The sequence below is a fragment of the Gouania willdenowi genome, chromosome 4 (genome assembly GCF_900634775.1).
Source record: "Gouania willdenowi chromosome 4, fGouWil2.1, whole genome shotgun sequence".
Classification (NCBI taxonomy): domain Eukaryota; kingdom Metazoa; phylum Chordata; class Actinopteri; order Blenniiformes; family Gobiesocidae; genus Gouania; species Gouania willdenowi.
Window position 1 is genome coordinate 11,600,142 of NC_041047.1, and position 18,796 is coordinate 11,618,937.

An 18,796-nucleotide genomic window follows, 5' to 3' on the forward strand; every position below is an offset into this window, starting at 1 on the left:
TAAAATCTGTGGCCCACTTGAGATCATATTGCTCCGTATGTGGCCCCTGAAGTAAAATGAGTTTGACATCCCTGGGTTAGCTCATGCAGCTGCACCAGAGGCTGTTTGGAGCGGATCAGCAGTTGCGCTCTGAACACAAACCAAGGTGATAAAAACATCACCTGCCCTCTGTCCATTCTGACCGAGTCGGGGACTAAACCGGTGTGAATACACACTAAACTTGTTCTCTTGCACTTGATTGTTGTTTATAATGTGTGGTATTAAATGGCGATTTAAAGAAAATTAAAAAAAAAAAACAAAGGGTGTGCATCAGATTGCCTTTTTGCCTTGATGCTATAATAATGTAAACCATTAGTTGACTGAACTGGTCAGCTTCAAACAACACAGCCGTAAATTTGTGCGTGTTTGTTTCCTTCTAATAAACCCTGTTTATTCTCCTCTATGAGCCAATCTGTGAAATGTCTAAGCTTTGTTTGGGTACCATCTACAGTCTCTGACATGAATTAGGCATCGGTACGCATGGGTAAGTCACACTGTGGTGTAAGACACTTTAATACGTTTCGTTTGTGGCCTCAAAGTAACACATGCGATGCAACTGAAATGGGAGACTTAACCCACTACTCTTTAGTCTTTTGCGTCTCTGGTGGTTGTACAGGCTGAGCTGTGACGATAAACATTTCCCCTTTTTAGTTATTTCAAGTCTTCCTGCTCATGTTGCAGCCCAGTGAAACCATAAAACATCACACTTTTAGCGAGCTGCAGATGATGAACTCCAGAGGAAGTCTTTTTCATGTCGGTGACTAAGGTAAACAGCATGTGTAAAACTTGTTTTCTGCTTCGTTTGGCAAAAGCAAATCATTGTGAGATTTCTCAAAGACAATTCATGGGTGTGAAAATGATTTCCCTTCTGATAAATGCATTACACTCACCCTGCCAGCCTTCCAGGACCAGATTAAAAAGTGCAACACTTGGACTATCATTTAACACATATTAGTCTTGGATATACTGTGACCAGGTGAGCCTTTGTCACTTTAATTCATAAAACTGCACTACTACATTTATTTTACACATATCCAGATATTTCAGAAAAACGTTCTCTCCTCGATTATAATTTTTTTTTTTTGCCCACACAGCTTTTCATCATGCCTGGCCTTATTTGCACTGACAGCGAGTTTCAAACATCAAATGCCTTTAATTAAACCCTTCATAAAAGTCCTGTAAGCCTGTGAGTTTGCCATGTAGTTTCACATAAACAAAGAAACAAAACAGCAGTTTAAACGCACACTTTAAAACATTTCAACACTGGCCCCGTTTTTACAAAACCTCAGACTTCAGTTACATACTGTAAACATGCTGCTGTGCTCTGTGTTGACCTGGAAGGAAAACCACTGCTGTAAAATACTTGGATATGTGTGGGACAAAATATCATTCATTTTAAATGCAGCACAACAGCAAGGACTGCAGTGAACATTTGAAAATGTATATTTGGTTAGATGGATTTTTGAAAACTTTTAAAGAATAATAAAAAAAAAAATCCATCTTTTATTTAGATTAGCAGAAGTTAAAGTGCAGATATCTCCACTCTGGGACAAAAAGTCACTAATTAAATTGTCCTAAAGCTAAAAAACTATTGCTGCTTTACATTAAAAAAGATCTTTGGTACAAGTTGGATATGTGTGCAAGAAAAGCTGTTCCTTTTTTAAAAAAAATGACTTTTCTTTCATCGAACAAGAACCAGTGGCTTTTATTGCCAATGTTTACTACAAGTTGAACGATTCAGGTTAAAAAAGTTTGATTTAAACGTTAAGTTTTCTATCCTAAACAATGAGGAGAAAGGCACAGCATCCGCAGTGAAATTACTGCTTAAGTATGAAAATTGAAAAGACAAGTGACAAACAAAACTTAAATCACACTAACTAAACCAGAGACGGTTTGTGTGTCGTGTGCAGACTGCAGCGTCACAAAAAACAAATAGGCTGTGACGTAGACTGATGAAAAGGCACACAAATCTTAGCGCAGATTTTTCTTTTTTTTTTTTTTACAAGAAAAAGTTATGAATTCAGCATGAAGAGCAAGGAGCGAAGGTGGAGCAGAGTTCTGCAAGGCAATATGTTTGTGTGTGTGACTCTGAGCTTAGCTGCCCTGTGTTAGGCTCTGCATGTGTTTAGCGATGTCATAGACGTAGGTGATGTCTGGCCTCTTCTCTGGATCGGGGTTGATGCACATATCTACCAAGTTCCTTAGCTGGGGAAAGAAAAAAGTAAATCAGTTAAACTGCAGAAACAAAAACGTTAATTTCTAAAGCACTACTCTTCCATGTGACTTCCCTCCACGTTCACAATCCAAGCAACAGGTAACCAAACTGAGACAGAGCTGCACGGCTGAGTTAGTGCACTAATCTCTTACTGGTCTGTGGAATCCATTTTCCCTCCAGCCCACATATGCATGTGCGCCCACCCATGGGTGCTGCACACGCACACGTGAGCTGCTGCCACTCCACTGTCATTCAGGGATGGCACTTAGATTTGAAGCGGCGCGCTGTGGCTGATTGGACCAGGTAGATAGACAGGCTCGCAGGCGGATTAGCTACCACCATCATTAAAAAAAGATAATAAAAATAAAGGATGGAGAAAAAAAGCAAAAAAAAAAAAAACATGAGGTCGCTATGGTAACCATCTGCCAACTTCCTGGCCAATGTTGCGTGGCACCGGGGTTTGGACTACGCTGCTATGCAGGGGTGTGTGTATGTGTGTTTGAAAACATGCTAATTCAGAAAGCCAGAGAATTAGTCGCAAAGATAAAGTGTGTGTGTGTGTATGTGTGTGTTGGGGGGGGGCAGAGAGATGTAGATATGTAAAATATTCATATGCTTCTTTGCATGGCGAGTGGGGTGTAGGGGGGCGGGCGTCAGGTGGAGGGGGAGCGAGTGAAGGCAGGCGTGTGGTGGGGGTGGGGGTGGGGGGGAGCATAGACGGAGATGGTTAAATGACACAACAAAGATGAGCAGCTGACAGTTTGCTGCCGATCCTTCAGGAGCATTGTTTACATCCAGACAGGCGCTGCAGGCAAGCCCTCATCTCCATCTCTCCATCGCCCTGTCTCTCGCTCTCTCGTTCCCTCTCTCTCTCTTTCACTTTGTCTCCCTTTCTCCTGGATGGGGGTGACATGCGGGGCAATGCGAGAGCTGTGCCTGATGTGTGTGTGTATGTGTGTGCGCATGTAAAAAGAAAAAAAAAAAGGTCCTGTAACAAATAAAATATACGTGTGCACAGTTTTTCTTACAGGTATGAAAAAACAGACAAGCGATGCTTTGAATAGAATTAACCTTAATTAGGCTAATGTGTAATTAATCCTTCACTCTGCAGGGACAAACGCTTGACTTGGACAAATAGGACAAACATACTCCCCAAAATTAGCCACTGAAACAGTGATTGCAGTGGACGCAAAGGGTAATTTAAATGAGTTCATCCAGTGGTTCCCAAACTTTCTCTGTTGCGTCCCCCTTTGAAAAATGAAAAAAATTCACAACAAAATTGATTAAAAAAATGGAACCTTCATTAAAAAAAAGGTAAAATTGTGACTATTCTTCTTCAACACTCATTTAAAAAAAACGTGCAATCAAATATTTCAGAGCAGTAATAGTAAAGTTCTTTCAGATTGATAAATATATTTTTCTTTGTATTCAATGTTCAGCAAGGCCGTTCTCATTCCCCCAAATCCATGACATCAGCCCCCCGCCCCCGTTTGCAAACCATCGTGTTAAGGATAACTTTGTGATCTCCAGAGGTATGTCAGAAACTAACTTTTTAGGATGTTTTGTTTTTTAAGCGTCAAGGTCTTTTTTTTTTACATAAAAAAACAATCAAAATACATCAATTTAACACCTTTGACAAATGTGTTGTTTCATGCAGTTATAGCAAACAGATCAACTCAAGTCTTGTGTTTATCTACTCAACTCAAAAAGCCTTTCAACACATAGTCAAATTAAATAAAATCTTGTTTAAATGCCATCGTGGGTGGCTTTTAAAGTTCATTATGCAGTTGGCCATATTGGTGTGGCCTGTTTGTGAAGTTCTACATATAAATGATGTAAGTGAACATGTCAGGTTCTCCTATCAATTAGGATTAAACAAGATGTTCAGTGTAGAGAAACAGTTAAAAAAAAAAAAGAAAAAGAAATCACTAATGTGGCTTCGTTTTTCTCATGAATCAGAATCTGAGCTTTTGCGTGAGTGGACACTTGACTCGATATAAATAAAAAAAAAAGAAACGCAGGAAAAAGCCACCCACACGAAGAGGGCATGCAAACACAAAGCCACGCAGATTCATACACATGTCGTCAGTAATCAGAAATAAGGCGATCTTAAACCGCAGCCTGACTGAGCTGCATTCTTTGTGCACGAATAAGTCTTCACAGAATTACAGCAGATGATTTAATGTCGAGTTAGGGAAACGTGACACTCGAGCCCATTTAGGTTCACCCCACTCTGTGGCACGACCACATGCTTTTGATATGTGCATTTCATTTTCATACGGTTAAAATCCTTGCCAGTCTTTTGATCACACTGTAATATCATACTGCACTGTCGGTCAGACAGATGTGTAGATTTCACTGACATTTAAAACAAAATAACTAACATTCTGGACAGGCAAAAATCAGGCCACTGACATAGGGCGGTAAAAACCACAGCTCAACTTAAGACAGTAGCAGGTATCCTTTTTCTGTTTCAAGATTTCAGTAGTCTTAAATAATGTGGATGCTTTACACAGGGAAGTTCATATCCACTTCAAGCCGTAAGAGCTGACTGATAGCACCTGCCATACTCACCTCCTCTGAGTAGTGATCTGAGGGAAGAGGGGGGTAGTCGCACTGTTCTATCTTCTTACAAAGCGAGTAGAGGTTCATCTTATCCCCGTAGAACGGACTCTGTAGGGCGGCCATCTGAAGCACGGAGAGATGAAGAAGCAGCAAAGAGACAAAAAGAGAAAAGAGACAGGCTGTTAAAATCCTGTCAAACTCTACAGGTGCTGCACAGAGGAGGAAGTGGACCCGTGACACTAACTGGTAATTGGAATTTAGGCTGAACAAAGTGTCCAAGTTTCAACCAATTGGGAGAAAAAGTAACCTCGAAGGATTATTCCTTGATGTGTCTGCAGCAAAAGGAGGACCACCAGAAATATTATTCATGCCTATTCCAACCATCAGAACCATCCACTAAAACACTGTCCCAATAGTGTACATGAGACTTCAAACACATTGATTTGTTAACTTTCAGATGGAGAGAATTTGTGAATCTCAGACTTTCTCTGCAACATATTTTTGCTATTTTTGTCTCAAATTAATTTTAAGAATCTGTCATATTTATCCTAAAGCAAATGGTCTCACATTAATGTTAATGCATCTGCAAAGCCAAGTGCTCTACAAAGAGATATTTAATGTGTGTATTGTCTCTGCCATAAACAGGTGAACCGTGGGACTTGGCAGACAATGCTCCAAACCTGCAACTGCATCACAGGGTTAAGTAGAATATCTAAGAGGACATACTAGGGGAGGGATTTTGTCCTTGTACAATATTTGGGGGCAGATCTGTCTTCCGAAAACAATAAAATATGATTGAAGGGTACATGTAGTGAATTCCAATTGGGTCTTTTTTTTTCAACAGTCCATTTAGAGTAGAGGACTTCAAGTACCTTGGGGTCTTGTTCACAAATGAGGGAAGGATGGAGCGAGAGATGGACAGGCAAATTGGTGTAGAGTCTGCAGTGATGCGGAGTCTGCACTGATCGTCCTGGATGAGTAAGGGAACTGAGCCGAAAGGCAAAGCTCTCGATTTACCAATCACTCTTTGTTCCTACCCTCACTTATGGTCAGGAGCTTTAGGTCACGATCACAGGTACAAGTGGCCGGAATTAATTTCCTCCGTAGGGTGGCTGTGCTCTCTCTTACAGATACATGAGGTGAGAAGCTCAGTCCTCCGGGAGGGGCTCGGAGTAGAGCCACTGCTCCTCAACATTGAGAAGAGCCAGATGAGGTGGCTCGGGCACCTGATTAGGAGGCACATTCCACCGGTAAGATAATCCAAGGAAGAACCAGGACACGCTGGAGAGACTATGTCTCTTGACGAGCCTGGGAACATCTCGGAATCCCCCAGAAAGAGCTGGACAAAGTGGCCGGAAGAGGGAAGTCGTGGCGTCCCTGTTAAAGATGCTGCCCCCGCAACACGACTATGGATAATCGGGCAAAGATGGATTAATGGATTTCGTCAGACATGCTTAGTTTTTCCAGAGTCGAAAGAAAAGTCTTGACACAATCCGTGACCCGCCTAGATAGGGATTCCCCATTGTGTTTGGTCTCAGGATTTTCCACAACATCCACAACAACAGTAGTGGTAAATTCTAAGAAATGGCAGTTTTTATTAACTCATGGCTGCTTTAAGATCACTTATAAAGAAAATAGCTCAATAAAACCTCTAGTATTACCGATATATTTGATCTTTTGATGTTTGAAATTCACTACAGGTACCATTTAAAATCCATAACTACAAAGCTGTGTGTGACTAACAAGCACGTTACCACAGATTTTAAATACATGACTGAGCCACTGCTCAGTCATGTATTTAAACCAAAATCTTGGCTAGCTTCCCTAAGCTCAAATATTTCCCTCAACTTTGCCAAAGTTTTCTTCCTCTGCTATATTCCGATGGCAAAATGAAGGGAAAGGTAGCGCTTAGAAGGGAAAGGGAGCAGAAAAGAGGAAGAGGTGCAGGGATACGAAAAGAGGAATTTTCCAGTTTGTTGGAACAGCAAGAGGACAAAATTTGCAGAAAACAAATACAGACCAAAGGAGCAGAGGAAGGGCAAACAGAGAAACGTGAGTAGGAAATGGAAAGCAGAGGAGACTTATTCTGGCGAGTAAAAATGGTTGAGGAATCCTTCCTACCTTTCTAAGAATAGAGAATGAGCATACTATTTTTACCTGGATAACGACTGGGTCACTTCCTATTTTTTCCGAAGATGCAGTAAAAGTGAAAACTTCCATAGAGGCTAAAAATCCACACCTTTGCTTCTTCTATTCTACTTCAAAGATGTTAAAGTGACACTGTGCTACACTACAGTGACTGGGCATAAAGCAAGTCTTTATTTAGTTAGTATTACAAAAGCTCCATAAGGTCAGTTATGGTTATGATGTTTCATTAATGATAGTAGTTGTTTCTAAAATATTTGAGTCAGTGCTTATGCTGTTATTAAGTTACAAAACTTTGTTTAAAAAATGACAGAAAAGAGGAATTTAGTGGTAGATTACCTTTTCTTGTAAGTGGCTGCAAGAGGAAGTTGCATTGGGCATAGTGTGTGTCGCACCTCAGTTCTATTTAAAGCAATAAAAAGTTGAGCTGCTTGTTTACCATAAAGTTGTAGTTGCCCCCCTCCCCCGAAATCTATCACACCCAAGTGGCACCCATATTCACAAAGTAACAGCCATGTGAATAAAGAGGGTAATAAATAAGTTGATTCTATCATTTTCTGCTTAGACTAAAGCACAGACTGAAGAAACAATCTAAACTAAATGCAACAAATCCAAACAGTTCCCCGATGCAGAAACAACAGCTTTTAATTGCATCTTTTTCACCATTATCACAGGGCTTAGAGACTTCCAGCAGAGAAATTCTGTCCAATTATTGTCCTTAAACTATCTGAAAAACACATTTGAAAACAAGTTCTTGGACACCTGTGAGAATCTATTTCAGTGAGCATCTTTAGGCCTAATTGAATTGAATATTTTTTTTTGGTAACTGTGTCCAATTCCTTTATTATTTGGTTACGGATTTTTACCACTGCCAATGAGGTGAAATTTTCACCGGCGTTTATTTATGTTTGTCAGTTTGCAGGATTATGTCTAAAGTTTTAGACCACAATAGACTTTACGCTATTGAAGATTCCATTACATTTTGAAGGGTACTTGGATCAATATACTGATTCTGGATCAGTTTAAAAATCCTAAGTGTAGTTCACACTACAGTATGTGATTCATTCTTCTCCTGAATTATGAAGAAGAAACATCAGACAGCATGTGTTTTGAAGAAAGCTGGTGGAAGACACTGAGGAACTTCAATCATCTGTTTTGATTCTCCGTGAGGTGTCCTTGAGTGCCATGAAAGGCATCAAAAGGTATTATTAATATTCGACATATTATTTAAATATTTTGCTTTGTGTTTCCTAATGAAGTAAATGTTTATCATCTCTGGACAGATGCCATGAATTTTGTCACAAACCGCTGACTATTTTGTAACATCCATGCTAATGTAAGAAGTAAAGGCTTCTGTCTACAAGTTTGTTTCTTATGAACATATTTATGTTTGTATGTTACCGTAGTATAAATTGTCCCTAAAACTATTTCATGCCTCAACTAAAGAAAATATTGTTTCAGTAGTGATTAATTACGCCTCGACTATGCATTGACCATACGTAGATCTTTTATCATGTATAATTACTTCAAATAGTTTATCTGGAATAACAGTCTTATACATCCAACTCAACAGTGACCTAAGCCTTGAAAAGGAGAACACCCCGACATTGTCCACAAAGTCCCTCAAACACCTCAATTTTGTATGTCTATAGAGCTCTTCATGAGTGGTGCATCGAACATTTTTTGAACAAAGACCAAAAACATTTTTCATCTAAGAGACTTTGACAAACTCTCTGTTGCACCATCCAGTGGGGAGTCAAGATGACAACAGCAGAATCTCAGTGGGCCGTCTCTTCTCTGCACATACTTTACCATCAAGCCACCACGCTCTTCATCAAACAGACACCTACATCGTGACAAAAACTACACAGCAGTACAAAGTCAAGTGGACTACCTCTCTACTTTTGGTTGGGCACCCCTTTATTTCTCTCCCCATTTCGAGGACTACAACATGGGTGAGCACACCAGGTGTTTGACAGTGATGAGAGGTGTGTGCAAATGCAAATCCTTGCGTGTGTCAGGAATGATAAACTTTGATTCATAACAAAGCACCGTATCAGCGACCTGGGATTTTAGTTTAGCTTGTAGAGTAATTATGACGATGATACTTTGACAAAATCACAGGTTTGAGAATTTGAGGATATTCTTGAAAATACAGTGAAAATAGTTCTTGTGTGAGGCCCTCAGGCAAGCAAGATCATATGAACACTGAGCATCGGGATAGAGTTGCAGCATTTTAAATAGCTCCAGGTTAATAAACCTCTGATATTCAAGTTCTTTGTGACACATTTTATACATGTCATGTAACAAGGTATTAACATGTGACATACTGAGAGTGTGAATGAGAATCTTGTACTTTTCCTTTAGTCTCACAACACGTGTCTAGATTTATTTAATACATTTCAAAAATTGCGGACTCTCATAAGTTGTTTCCAATATATTTGTAGAGGTAATGTGCAATTAAGTAATCTATCCCCATTGATTCTGAGAAAATTAAAAGTAAAAACCCTAAGAAACATCTTGTAGCACAAAGTGGCGATTACAGTTGCATATATCGGAGTAATTATTTCTTCCAGACGCAGAAAATAAAGGAGGGAGCAAGAAAGGAAAAGAAAAAAACCAGACAGCTTTATGACTCCAGCAGGTGAAGGGTTAAACTAGACCCCACCGTATTTTCATGGATCTTCTGCTTTTGACAGATGAAAAATGTCAACTGTCCTGTTTGTATTTGGGAGTTTTTGCACTATTCATCTGCTTCATTAGTGCCTGCTGACAGCTGCCGGCCCCCTGCTCTCTCCCCCCCTCCACACACACACACACACACACACACACAAGCACACTTTTCTTTTCCAGACTGCATCGTCACAACAGTTTAAATGATTGACTCACTCTCTGACCCTTTGAGGCCTGTGTGTGTATGTGTTTCATTGATATTCCAGAGAGATACAATGCACACGCATGCCTGCTGTCGTGTGTGTATATGTGTGTGTGTTACCGGCGGTGGCAGAACACACAGCCCTGCTCTAAAACACGCATACAATTATAACTCTGTACTTCTGAGGACCGTCACACACATATTTCTCAGCTCCAAATACAAATCATTATCAGAGCATCGTGCCTGATGGCAGGCCCATCTCTAACCTAAAATTCTTCCCGCAATCTTTCAATCAAACATCCCTTTGAAGGTCCATCAAAACAAAAAAATATCCGCAAAGTGGCTTCACTAATGGCCTTGCTTCAAAAATGTTTTTACTCTCAAAGTCTGAAGTTCAAACAAGTCGGCGAGAAACACCAAGTAAGAAGTAAACACAAACACGCAGCACATGCCTTTGTTTCTCAGCTCTTCGTTTGGCCATGTTGTGCTCTCTCCAGCCCAGGCATGAACAGCCAGCATCCCCTGTGCGTGTAAAAGGTCTGGATGGGGCCTTTCGGTTTAATTAACATTGATCTTTCTCCGTCTCTCTAGCTCCTCTCCCTGTATGCCAATTAAAAGGAGCTGGGAGAGGCTCCCCGTCTCCTGCCCTACAACCCCCTCTATCCCGTGGGACTGAAGGCTTCTCACAAGTTCTCATTTAGAAACACACATGTAATTAAGGCATGTCACATCAAAATAAACAGCTAAAATGTTAACTCACATAAATGAGTGAAAATTCTGTATATCTTTTCTCTGGGCACTTTGCTATCCGGTGGCAGACAGCATGATGTTTCGATTTAGCTCACAAGTGGCTTTATGTTTTATGATAATATATTAGTAAAAGTGAGGAGTCACAAAATGCAAGTGGGGCCTTTACACTTCATTTCCTAAAGCACGGGTGTCCAAACTTTGGCCTGTGGTCCAAATACCGCCTGCCGTCTGTTTATTGGGCCGTGGTTAGAAAAATAGAACAAGTTTGGCTCAAAACAAGACAAAGTGTCGTTACTGCACTTTCTGGTTCCAACACTAGGCGGAGCTGCCATGACCAAGACAGGTTAAACAACAACAACAACAACAAAAAATTATCAAAGAAGAAAGTTCATCCAGTGCTGACCTTATTAGATCAGAACAGGTGGTGAGGAAAAGCCAGTCACAGTCTGATCCTCAGAGGCTATCCACATGGAGAAATGTCTATTGTGTGGAAATGTTCAAGTTGAAGAAGATGAGAAGAACAACCAAGTGAAACTCACTCTTTCAGTGACAGAGGCTGGTTGGACAAAACAACTTATTCCTGCACACAGTAGTCACTCTGTTAGAAAGTTTAATGGACATGCTCCTAGAGCTAGGGGTGTCCTAATGCAACTTTTTAAATTTCCGATACAATATTGATTAAATGCATCTTTGGGTATCGGCTAACACCAATATCCATCCGATGCCGATATCAGCACAAATCAAACATACTTTTAACACGGGCAGTAATTTCACAGTCACTCACACATTTACGCTTGTGTTGCAAATTAGGAACTATGCCATTAAAGCTGATAGCTGGAGTTTCTGAGAAATCTGCCGGTGGTCATTCATATACATTGAGGTATATAAGTCCCTCCTTCGTCCTATAGACCCCTATACAAATGGAAATGATCGCCGACTGCGCCCAGCCAATAAGCTTCGACTTCCTGTTTTTGAGATTGTCAATCAAAGTGAACGCCGAACTGTGCACGGAATAAAGGAAAACAAGGCCACGTGTCACAACAGCAAACAGGTAAATATGATATTGGCTCTTACCTGACCCATAGACCTACATCAATGCGACCCGATGCAACCTTGTTATGTTCCGTGATCAGTGTTTGGAATAACGGTGTTTAAAGCCTAAATATGTAGTGTTAGAAAAGGCTTAATCAAGTGATAAAACTCAAACAGGGAACAATACTCAGTAACTGTAGATATGAGAAAAACTGACCCATGTATTATTAATCACTTAAATAAAATAATATTCAAATAATTGAATTTCACCTAATTTAATAAAATAAATTACAAGACCCTGAAAAATAACCTTAGTAAAAACTGTATTTAATATCAGAGATTTTAGATACAGGATGATATAATCCGATTTTTGCTAATATCGGAATGATATCAATATCGGAAAGGTACACTCTTACAAACAACAGAGTCAGTAGTGGTATCGCCATCACTGTGCACACAAGACACACAGACACGAGCTATCCCCCTGTTCGTTGCTCTGCAGTCTGCTCCATTACAGAGCAAATGTTGGTGTGTCTGTGTGAGTCTTTTTACTGGTGCACTCCTACACAAACACAATGTACAGACCAGTCCCTGTTTCAGCTGCATGTCCAGTGAAAGCAAAGTATACAAACATAAGTGGCATGGACCAAAAACTGGGACAAGACAGATTATTACATGGGAATGAAGCAAATTACTTATAAAACAGTAGCTTTAGCCTCATCAGATGTAACCAAATCACTGGAAATCACAGACAAAAGAAAGGCAAAAAGATGTATGTTGAAAGTATGAAATTTTACAATTGTTCAGGAATTTCAATTAGAAAGGGGGACAGCTCCATCTTAATAAGGCTCATGCACTGGTAATATTTACACAAGTATTAAATAGAAAGAAAAAAGAATGCTTATGATGATAAAGAAAAATTGTCGATCAGGAATAAGTGCAAGGCTTGGTGCAATAGCTCAAATAATACATTTCTGAAGTGTATATTAAGGAAATAAATAATTAACAGATTCATAATAAGAGACTTTCCTTACACATGCCTGAACAAAAATATAACCTCAATTTTTAAAATATATCAGTGTATCGATAAACTTTGTGGAAAGTGTCCAGATTAGAAGATGTCCCAAAAACATTGACACAAATGTGACAAATGATTATTAAAGTGACCAAGTAACAACAACAAGGAAGTAGAGTACAACAGGTAGACTGAAGAATGCCTTGTTTGGGGAGAAATGCAAAAAACTCTTAGTGCTATTCAGAAAGCTGTCTACAGAGTGAGCTCATCACATGCAAGCACCAGCTGCTGAGAAACCATAAAACCAACAGCTAAACAAGGAGGGAGAGGTGGGACGCAGGGGGACGTGGGCACAGTTACAGACGGCTGTGGTCCCGTACAGGAAGGAGACAAATTCCAGTAAAGCTTTTTCAAAGACGTTCTTTTCCTCTAACCTTTAAGCACCACACAAAAGGCAGGAAAACAGAGTGTATAACCAAAAAACACTTAGAGTAAGACAAAAGTACACATTCAGGCTGGTTTAGTTGTGAGTTAAAATAAAATAAACTCTTCTCAACACATCTGGTCACCTGAGCAACAACTTTGACATCATCCTTGTTTACAAAGGTGTAGAGCAAATGTGTCAAACTCAAGGCCCGGGCGCCAACTTTGGCCTTTTAAAACTTAAAGTTACCAAATAATTTAATTGTGGATATCACAGTAGGGTTGCAAAGTTGGGTAACATATGATATCTGGTAAATTTACATGGAACTTAAGCTCAGGATTTGTGGCAATATTCCAAAAATTTAAACTTTTCATTCAAATTATTTATTGAAACATTTTTTTCTAAACAAATTAAATAGGTCATAAATGCATTCCTTAAAAATTGGACAAAGCCATTCAACCATTTAGAATGTAATTGTGGAGCTTGGCTTCACAAACTGTGTGTTCTGGATTTAATTGGCAGGTCAGAAATCATAGCCGCGTTACGTAACGGAGCCATCATTAGCATAAACCCGTCCTTGCTGCTGAAGCACACCAAATTTCCACGGCCTCCAGCGGGCGCAATTCGGCCCCTATCCAAAAATAAACCACATATTCGGACTCGGGAATAAAACACGTCCGCAAACAACATTTTCAATTAATTGAGCACTTTTTCTGTACCGCGGGGAGGAATGCCCGGACTCCGGCGGAGTAAACCTTTCCACTGACACCTCGTTTGGCCTGATCCAAGCATTTTTGGATTTTTTCTAAGTTTTTTGGTCTTTCACACTGCTCTCTCCCCAGTGACGTGCAGTCAGGGTAGGCAGTGCGTACCCAAGGGTGAATTGATACTTAGATTATTTGTTTTAATTATATTATAAATTATTTTTCAATTTCCGATAGCCTACAGTACCTATAAGTAGAGACGCTGCACAAGTCTCAGTCCTGCGCTGTAAAAGACAGGAGGAGGCATGTGGAGGCCACACCCTCTTCCGAAGGCACAATGCTGCTCTGCCTTTGGCCCTCATAGCCTGTGCTTATGTGTGTTTGTGCATGCGCAGTCAGTTCCCCAAAATGAAAACCATTTACGTAAAAAGGCAGCTCTCTACGCTGCCTTTGGACGTAACCATGCTATGCTAAATGCTATACGTACGTTCACAGTGCATTAGTGAATTGATACAGCGTGGCCGCTGATACGTTCTCTAGCTAGTGGGCGGGATAACACTACAGGAATGATGACTATAAAGACATTTTCATAACTTTCCTTTGAGGAAAAACGACAGCTTTTCAAAGATGGGAGACCAACACCTGAGCTACCAGACCTTCAGCAAAGGAAAGGTCAGAACATTTTTTGTACTTTCCACAGTAAATGGTACAAAAGGAAGGATTGGCTTCGTGGATGCGCCTCACTGAACTCGCTGTTCCGATTTGTTCTTGTCATTTTCTCCGTGTTTCTGTGTTTCTAACACAAACAAAGGATGCACTGCAGTGTCATGTCAATGTCAACTTTATTTATATAGCACATTTAAAAACAGCTACAACTGCCCAAAGTGCTGTACAACAAACATTATAAAGTACAATGTAAAAACAGTCACAAAATATACAACATGAAACAATAATAATAAAATGCATGGGATCTGTTCAGCTTGTGTTGAAGGCCAAAGCAAAAAGATGGGTTTTCAACAACGATTTGAAAACATGAATGGACTGGGCCATTTTGACATTCAGCGGAAGGCTGTTCCAGAGTCTCGGAGCCGCTACGGCAAAAGCCCGGTCTCCTCTGGTTTTGTGCTTAGATTTTGGCACCTCCAGAGTCATTTGATTGGAAGATCTCAATGTTCGACCTGGATCACGGATCAACAAAAGCTCCGAAAGGTAGAATGGACGTCATGAGATATATCTTGTTGGGAAAGTATGGCGGCTGCTATTCAATAAGTTTCTTTAATAGTGTTTTATGATCTTGATTTTGTGAGATCAACACTTGCCAGCCTTAACATATGAAATTGTCATTGCTGTCGACATTGGTCTCGATTTGCAATGCCCTGCTTACCCAACCCTAGTGCTCACGACACGTCACTGTCTCTCCCATAGGGTTAGGGTTGATACACGGAGGCAGCGCCCTTCCCACTGACACACCCCCAGCATTTAAGCACAGAGAGAAATACTGGTTTTTCCATGATTTTGAGACCTAATTTTATATATACTTAGTGATTTTTTTTCATCTTTCAAATTTGACACAGTGGTCAATCACATGTTTATGTGGTGTGACAAACTCAAAGCACAAATTTATTTGTGCTTTACATGAATTTTAAGCACAATTTGGGAGTAGGTTTAACTCACTGTATTATATTCAAACATAAATATTGGCCTTGATGCAAAATAATACACTATTAAAAAAACAAAACATTTCAACAGATTTAATTGGAAGTAAAACTTGGGGTTTCATTGAATTTGTCACAAATTCAATGAAACTCAACAATATTTGCAAGGGTTGTCAGTTTTCCCATGTTCGCAGAACACAATGGAAGCCATTGTTTCCTCTCCAATTGTTGAAAGAATCCTAATTTTTCCCAAAATCCTGCTCAATCCTCAAATTATTTAACATTTCTTTAAATTAAATAAATAGTCATTACCTGTCACTTATTGCTTGGATATGATTGCTGCTTTATGTATTACATATTTTTAAATGAAAATGCAAAGTTGCACTAATGTTGAAATTGTTCAATTCCCCACCTCTGTGGCCCACTTGAGATCAAACCTTTCCAGATTTAGCCCCTGAACTAGAATGAGTTCCACACCCCTGGTGTAGAGGATCTAAGAAAACATGCACAGCAGCATCAGCTGATGAAGAAATGGAAAATTATGGATGCAGATACACTGCCCAGATGTTAACATCAACCTCTGGGCATAGGAGTGGGAAATGTAGTTCTTCCTCTTACATTCGCCCACATCCTACTTTCTGTTACAAATGTATGACTCACATTAAAACCAGTAGAGTCCTTGACCATCTCTGTATTCAGAGTGAAATCAATGAAGGACAATGGGTTCAGTTGTGGACTTCGGCAGAAGGAAAAGTAAGAGAGCCAAGGAAAAGGAGGCTGCAGTAAATTTCCTGACACTGTTGAAGCATCATGAACAGTGGAAAGCAATACTTTGTTCTTCAAAGAGAATATGCATAGCATGGCGAAACAAAGAGGCTGTAAAATCTTTATCTCTACAAGCTCTACATGCTCTACATGGCTCACCTTGACCTGCTGGATGAACGTCCATCTTTCCTCTAGGTGCTATAGTATCTTTTCTCTGAATGAACAGCTGTTTTTGTCCCTTGCGATCTATAAACAGACCATTGCTGTTTGTTATTTTCCCAATCCACTTCTTCTACTGTGCTGCATCTTTCTCTCTGGCCTTCTAACCCAGCTTTCCTCTCTCTCATGATATACAAAGTTTATGCTCCTACTCTAGTCTAGCTTACAACTGTATAGTTAAATATAATACATTTTAACACGCTTAAATAGAGAATCCTACATACCGGGTACTTAGTCATAGCAAAAACACACACAATGGCTTGGCTCTCTCAAGTTTTGTAATTATCCAATGACAAATAAGCTTTGTGATGTCCTGACTGGTTTAGCTGAGTTTCCACTTTTTTTTAAGCACGATGTTAAGCCCAGGGCACTCTAAAGCATGTTAGATGAAATGCAATGACATCATGTTTTTACTGATTTACTGATTTGTTTGAGTCCTTGTTTCATCTACTGTGTGAGCTCCTCCTGAGCTCATCTCCAGTCCGTGTGGTCTGCAGCAGAGCCACATGGTGTTTTGCTCGTGACTAATCCAAAAAGTCAGTGTCACTTGTAAGCCTCATCCAAAACACATGGTCACGTCAATTTCTGTGACTCGCCCGCCTTTCGACGTATTCCAGGCTAAACAGCTTAAACGCAAAGTCTGCTATTAAACAAGAACAGTCCAAAAAACAAGCAGAAAAGCAACTAGAAAAATGTTTGACTTAGAATGAGCTTTATTGTAGTTACTTCTAGTGAAGGGCAATGTAAGTAGAATACATTGCCCTTCACTAGAAGGGCAAAAAAGTATTTAGTCAGCCACCAATTGTGCAAGTTCTCCCACTTAAAATGATGACAGAGGTCTGTAATTTTCAGAATGTGAAAAAAAAATCCAGGAATTCACATTGTAGGATTTTTAAAGAATTTATTTGTAAATTATGGTGGAAAATAAGTATTTGGTCAATAACAAAAATTCAACTCAATACTTTGTAATATAACCTTTGTTGGCAATAACAGAGGTCAAACGATTACTATAGGTCTTTACCAGGTTTGCACACACAGTAGCTGGTATTTTGGCCCATTCCTCCATGCAGATCTTCTCGAGAGCAGTGATGTATTGGGGCTGTCGCCGAGCAACACGGACTTTCAACTCCCTCCACAGATTTTCTATGGGGTTGAGGTCTGGAGACTGGCTAGGCCACTCCAGGACTTTCAAATGCTTCTTACGGAGCCACTCCTTCGTTGCCCGGGCGGTGTGTTTGGGATCATTGTCATGCTGGAAGACCCAGCCACGTTTCATCTTCAAAGCTCTCACTGATGGAAGGAGGTTTTGGCTCAAAATCTCACGATACATGGCCCCATTCATTCTTTCCTTAACATGAATCAGTCGTCCTGTCCCCTTAGCAGAAAAACAGCCCCAAAGCATGATGTTTCCACCCCCATGCTTCACAGTAGGTATGGTGTTCTTGGGATGCAACTCAGTATTCTTCTTCCTCCAAACACGACGAGTTGAGTTTATACCAAAAAGTTCTATTTTGGTTTCATCTGACCACATGACATTCTCCCAATCCTCTGCTGTATCATCCATGTGCTCTCTGGCAAACTTCAGACGGGCCTGGACATGCACTGGCTTAAGCAGGGGGACACGTCTGGCACTGCAGGATTTGATTCCCTGTCGGCGTAGTGTGTTACTGATGGTAACCTTTGTTACTTTGGTCCCAGCTCTCTGCAGGTCATTCCCCAGGTCCCCCCGTGTGGTTCTGGGATTTTTGCTTACCGTTCTCATGATCATTTTGACCCCACAACATGAGATCTTGCGTGGAGCCCCAGATCGAGGGAGATTATCAGTGGTCTTGTATGTCTTCCATTTTCTGATAATTGCTCCCACAGTTGATTTTTTCACACCAAGCTGCTTACCTATTGTAGATTCACTCTTCCCAGTCTGGTGCAGGTCTACAATTCTTTTCCTGGTGTCCTTCGACAGCTCTTTGGTCTTGGCCATAGTGGAGTTTGGAGTCTGACTGTTTGAGGTTGTGGACAGGTGTCTTTTATACAGATAACGAGTTCAAACAGGTGCCATTAATACAGGTGACGAGTGGAGGACAGAAGAGCTTCTTAAAGAAGAAGTTAAGGGTCTGTGAGAGCCAGAGATCTTTCTTGTTTGAAGTGACCAAATACTTATTTTCCACCATAATTTACAAATAAATTCTTTAAAATTCCTACAATGTGAATTCCTGGATTTTTTTTTCACATTCTGTCTCTCACAGTTGAAGTGTACCTATGATGAAAATTACAGACCTCTCATCATTTTAAGTGGGAGAACTTGCACAATTGGTGGCTGACTAAATACTTTTTTGCCCCACTTGTATATTAAAACACAGCAACATCTCATGTTTAGTTAGTTGGGCAATGGAGCA

General features: G+C 40.2%; 1 protein-coding gene across 2 annotated transcripts in view; it reads right to left on the reverse strand.

The window, feature by feature from the left end:
* Nucleotides 1–1,074: 1,074 nt before the first annotated feature.
* nek7 (NIMA-related kinase 7) overlaps nt 1,075–18,796 on the reverse strand; it is a 74,869-nt gene continuing 57,147 nt past the window's right edge. For both annotated transcript variants that reach the window (XM_028445673.1, XM_028445674.1), the window contains exons 9-10: nt 4,829–4,942; nt 1,075–2,244 (exon numbers count right to left, since the gene is read on the reverse strand). In XM_028445673.1, coding sequence (XP_028301474.1) covers nt 2,134–2,244; nt 4,829–4,942 — 225 coding nt within the window. In that variant the 3' untranslated portion in view covers nt 1,075–2,133. The remainder of the gene's footprint in view (nt 2,245–4,828; nt 4,943–18,796) is intronic.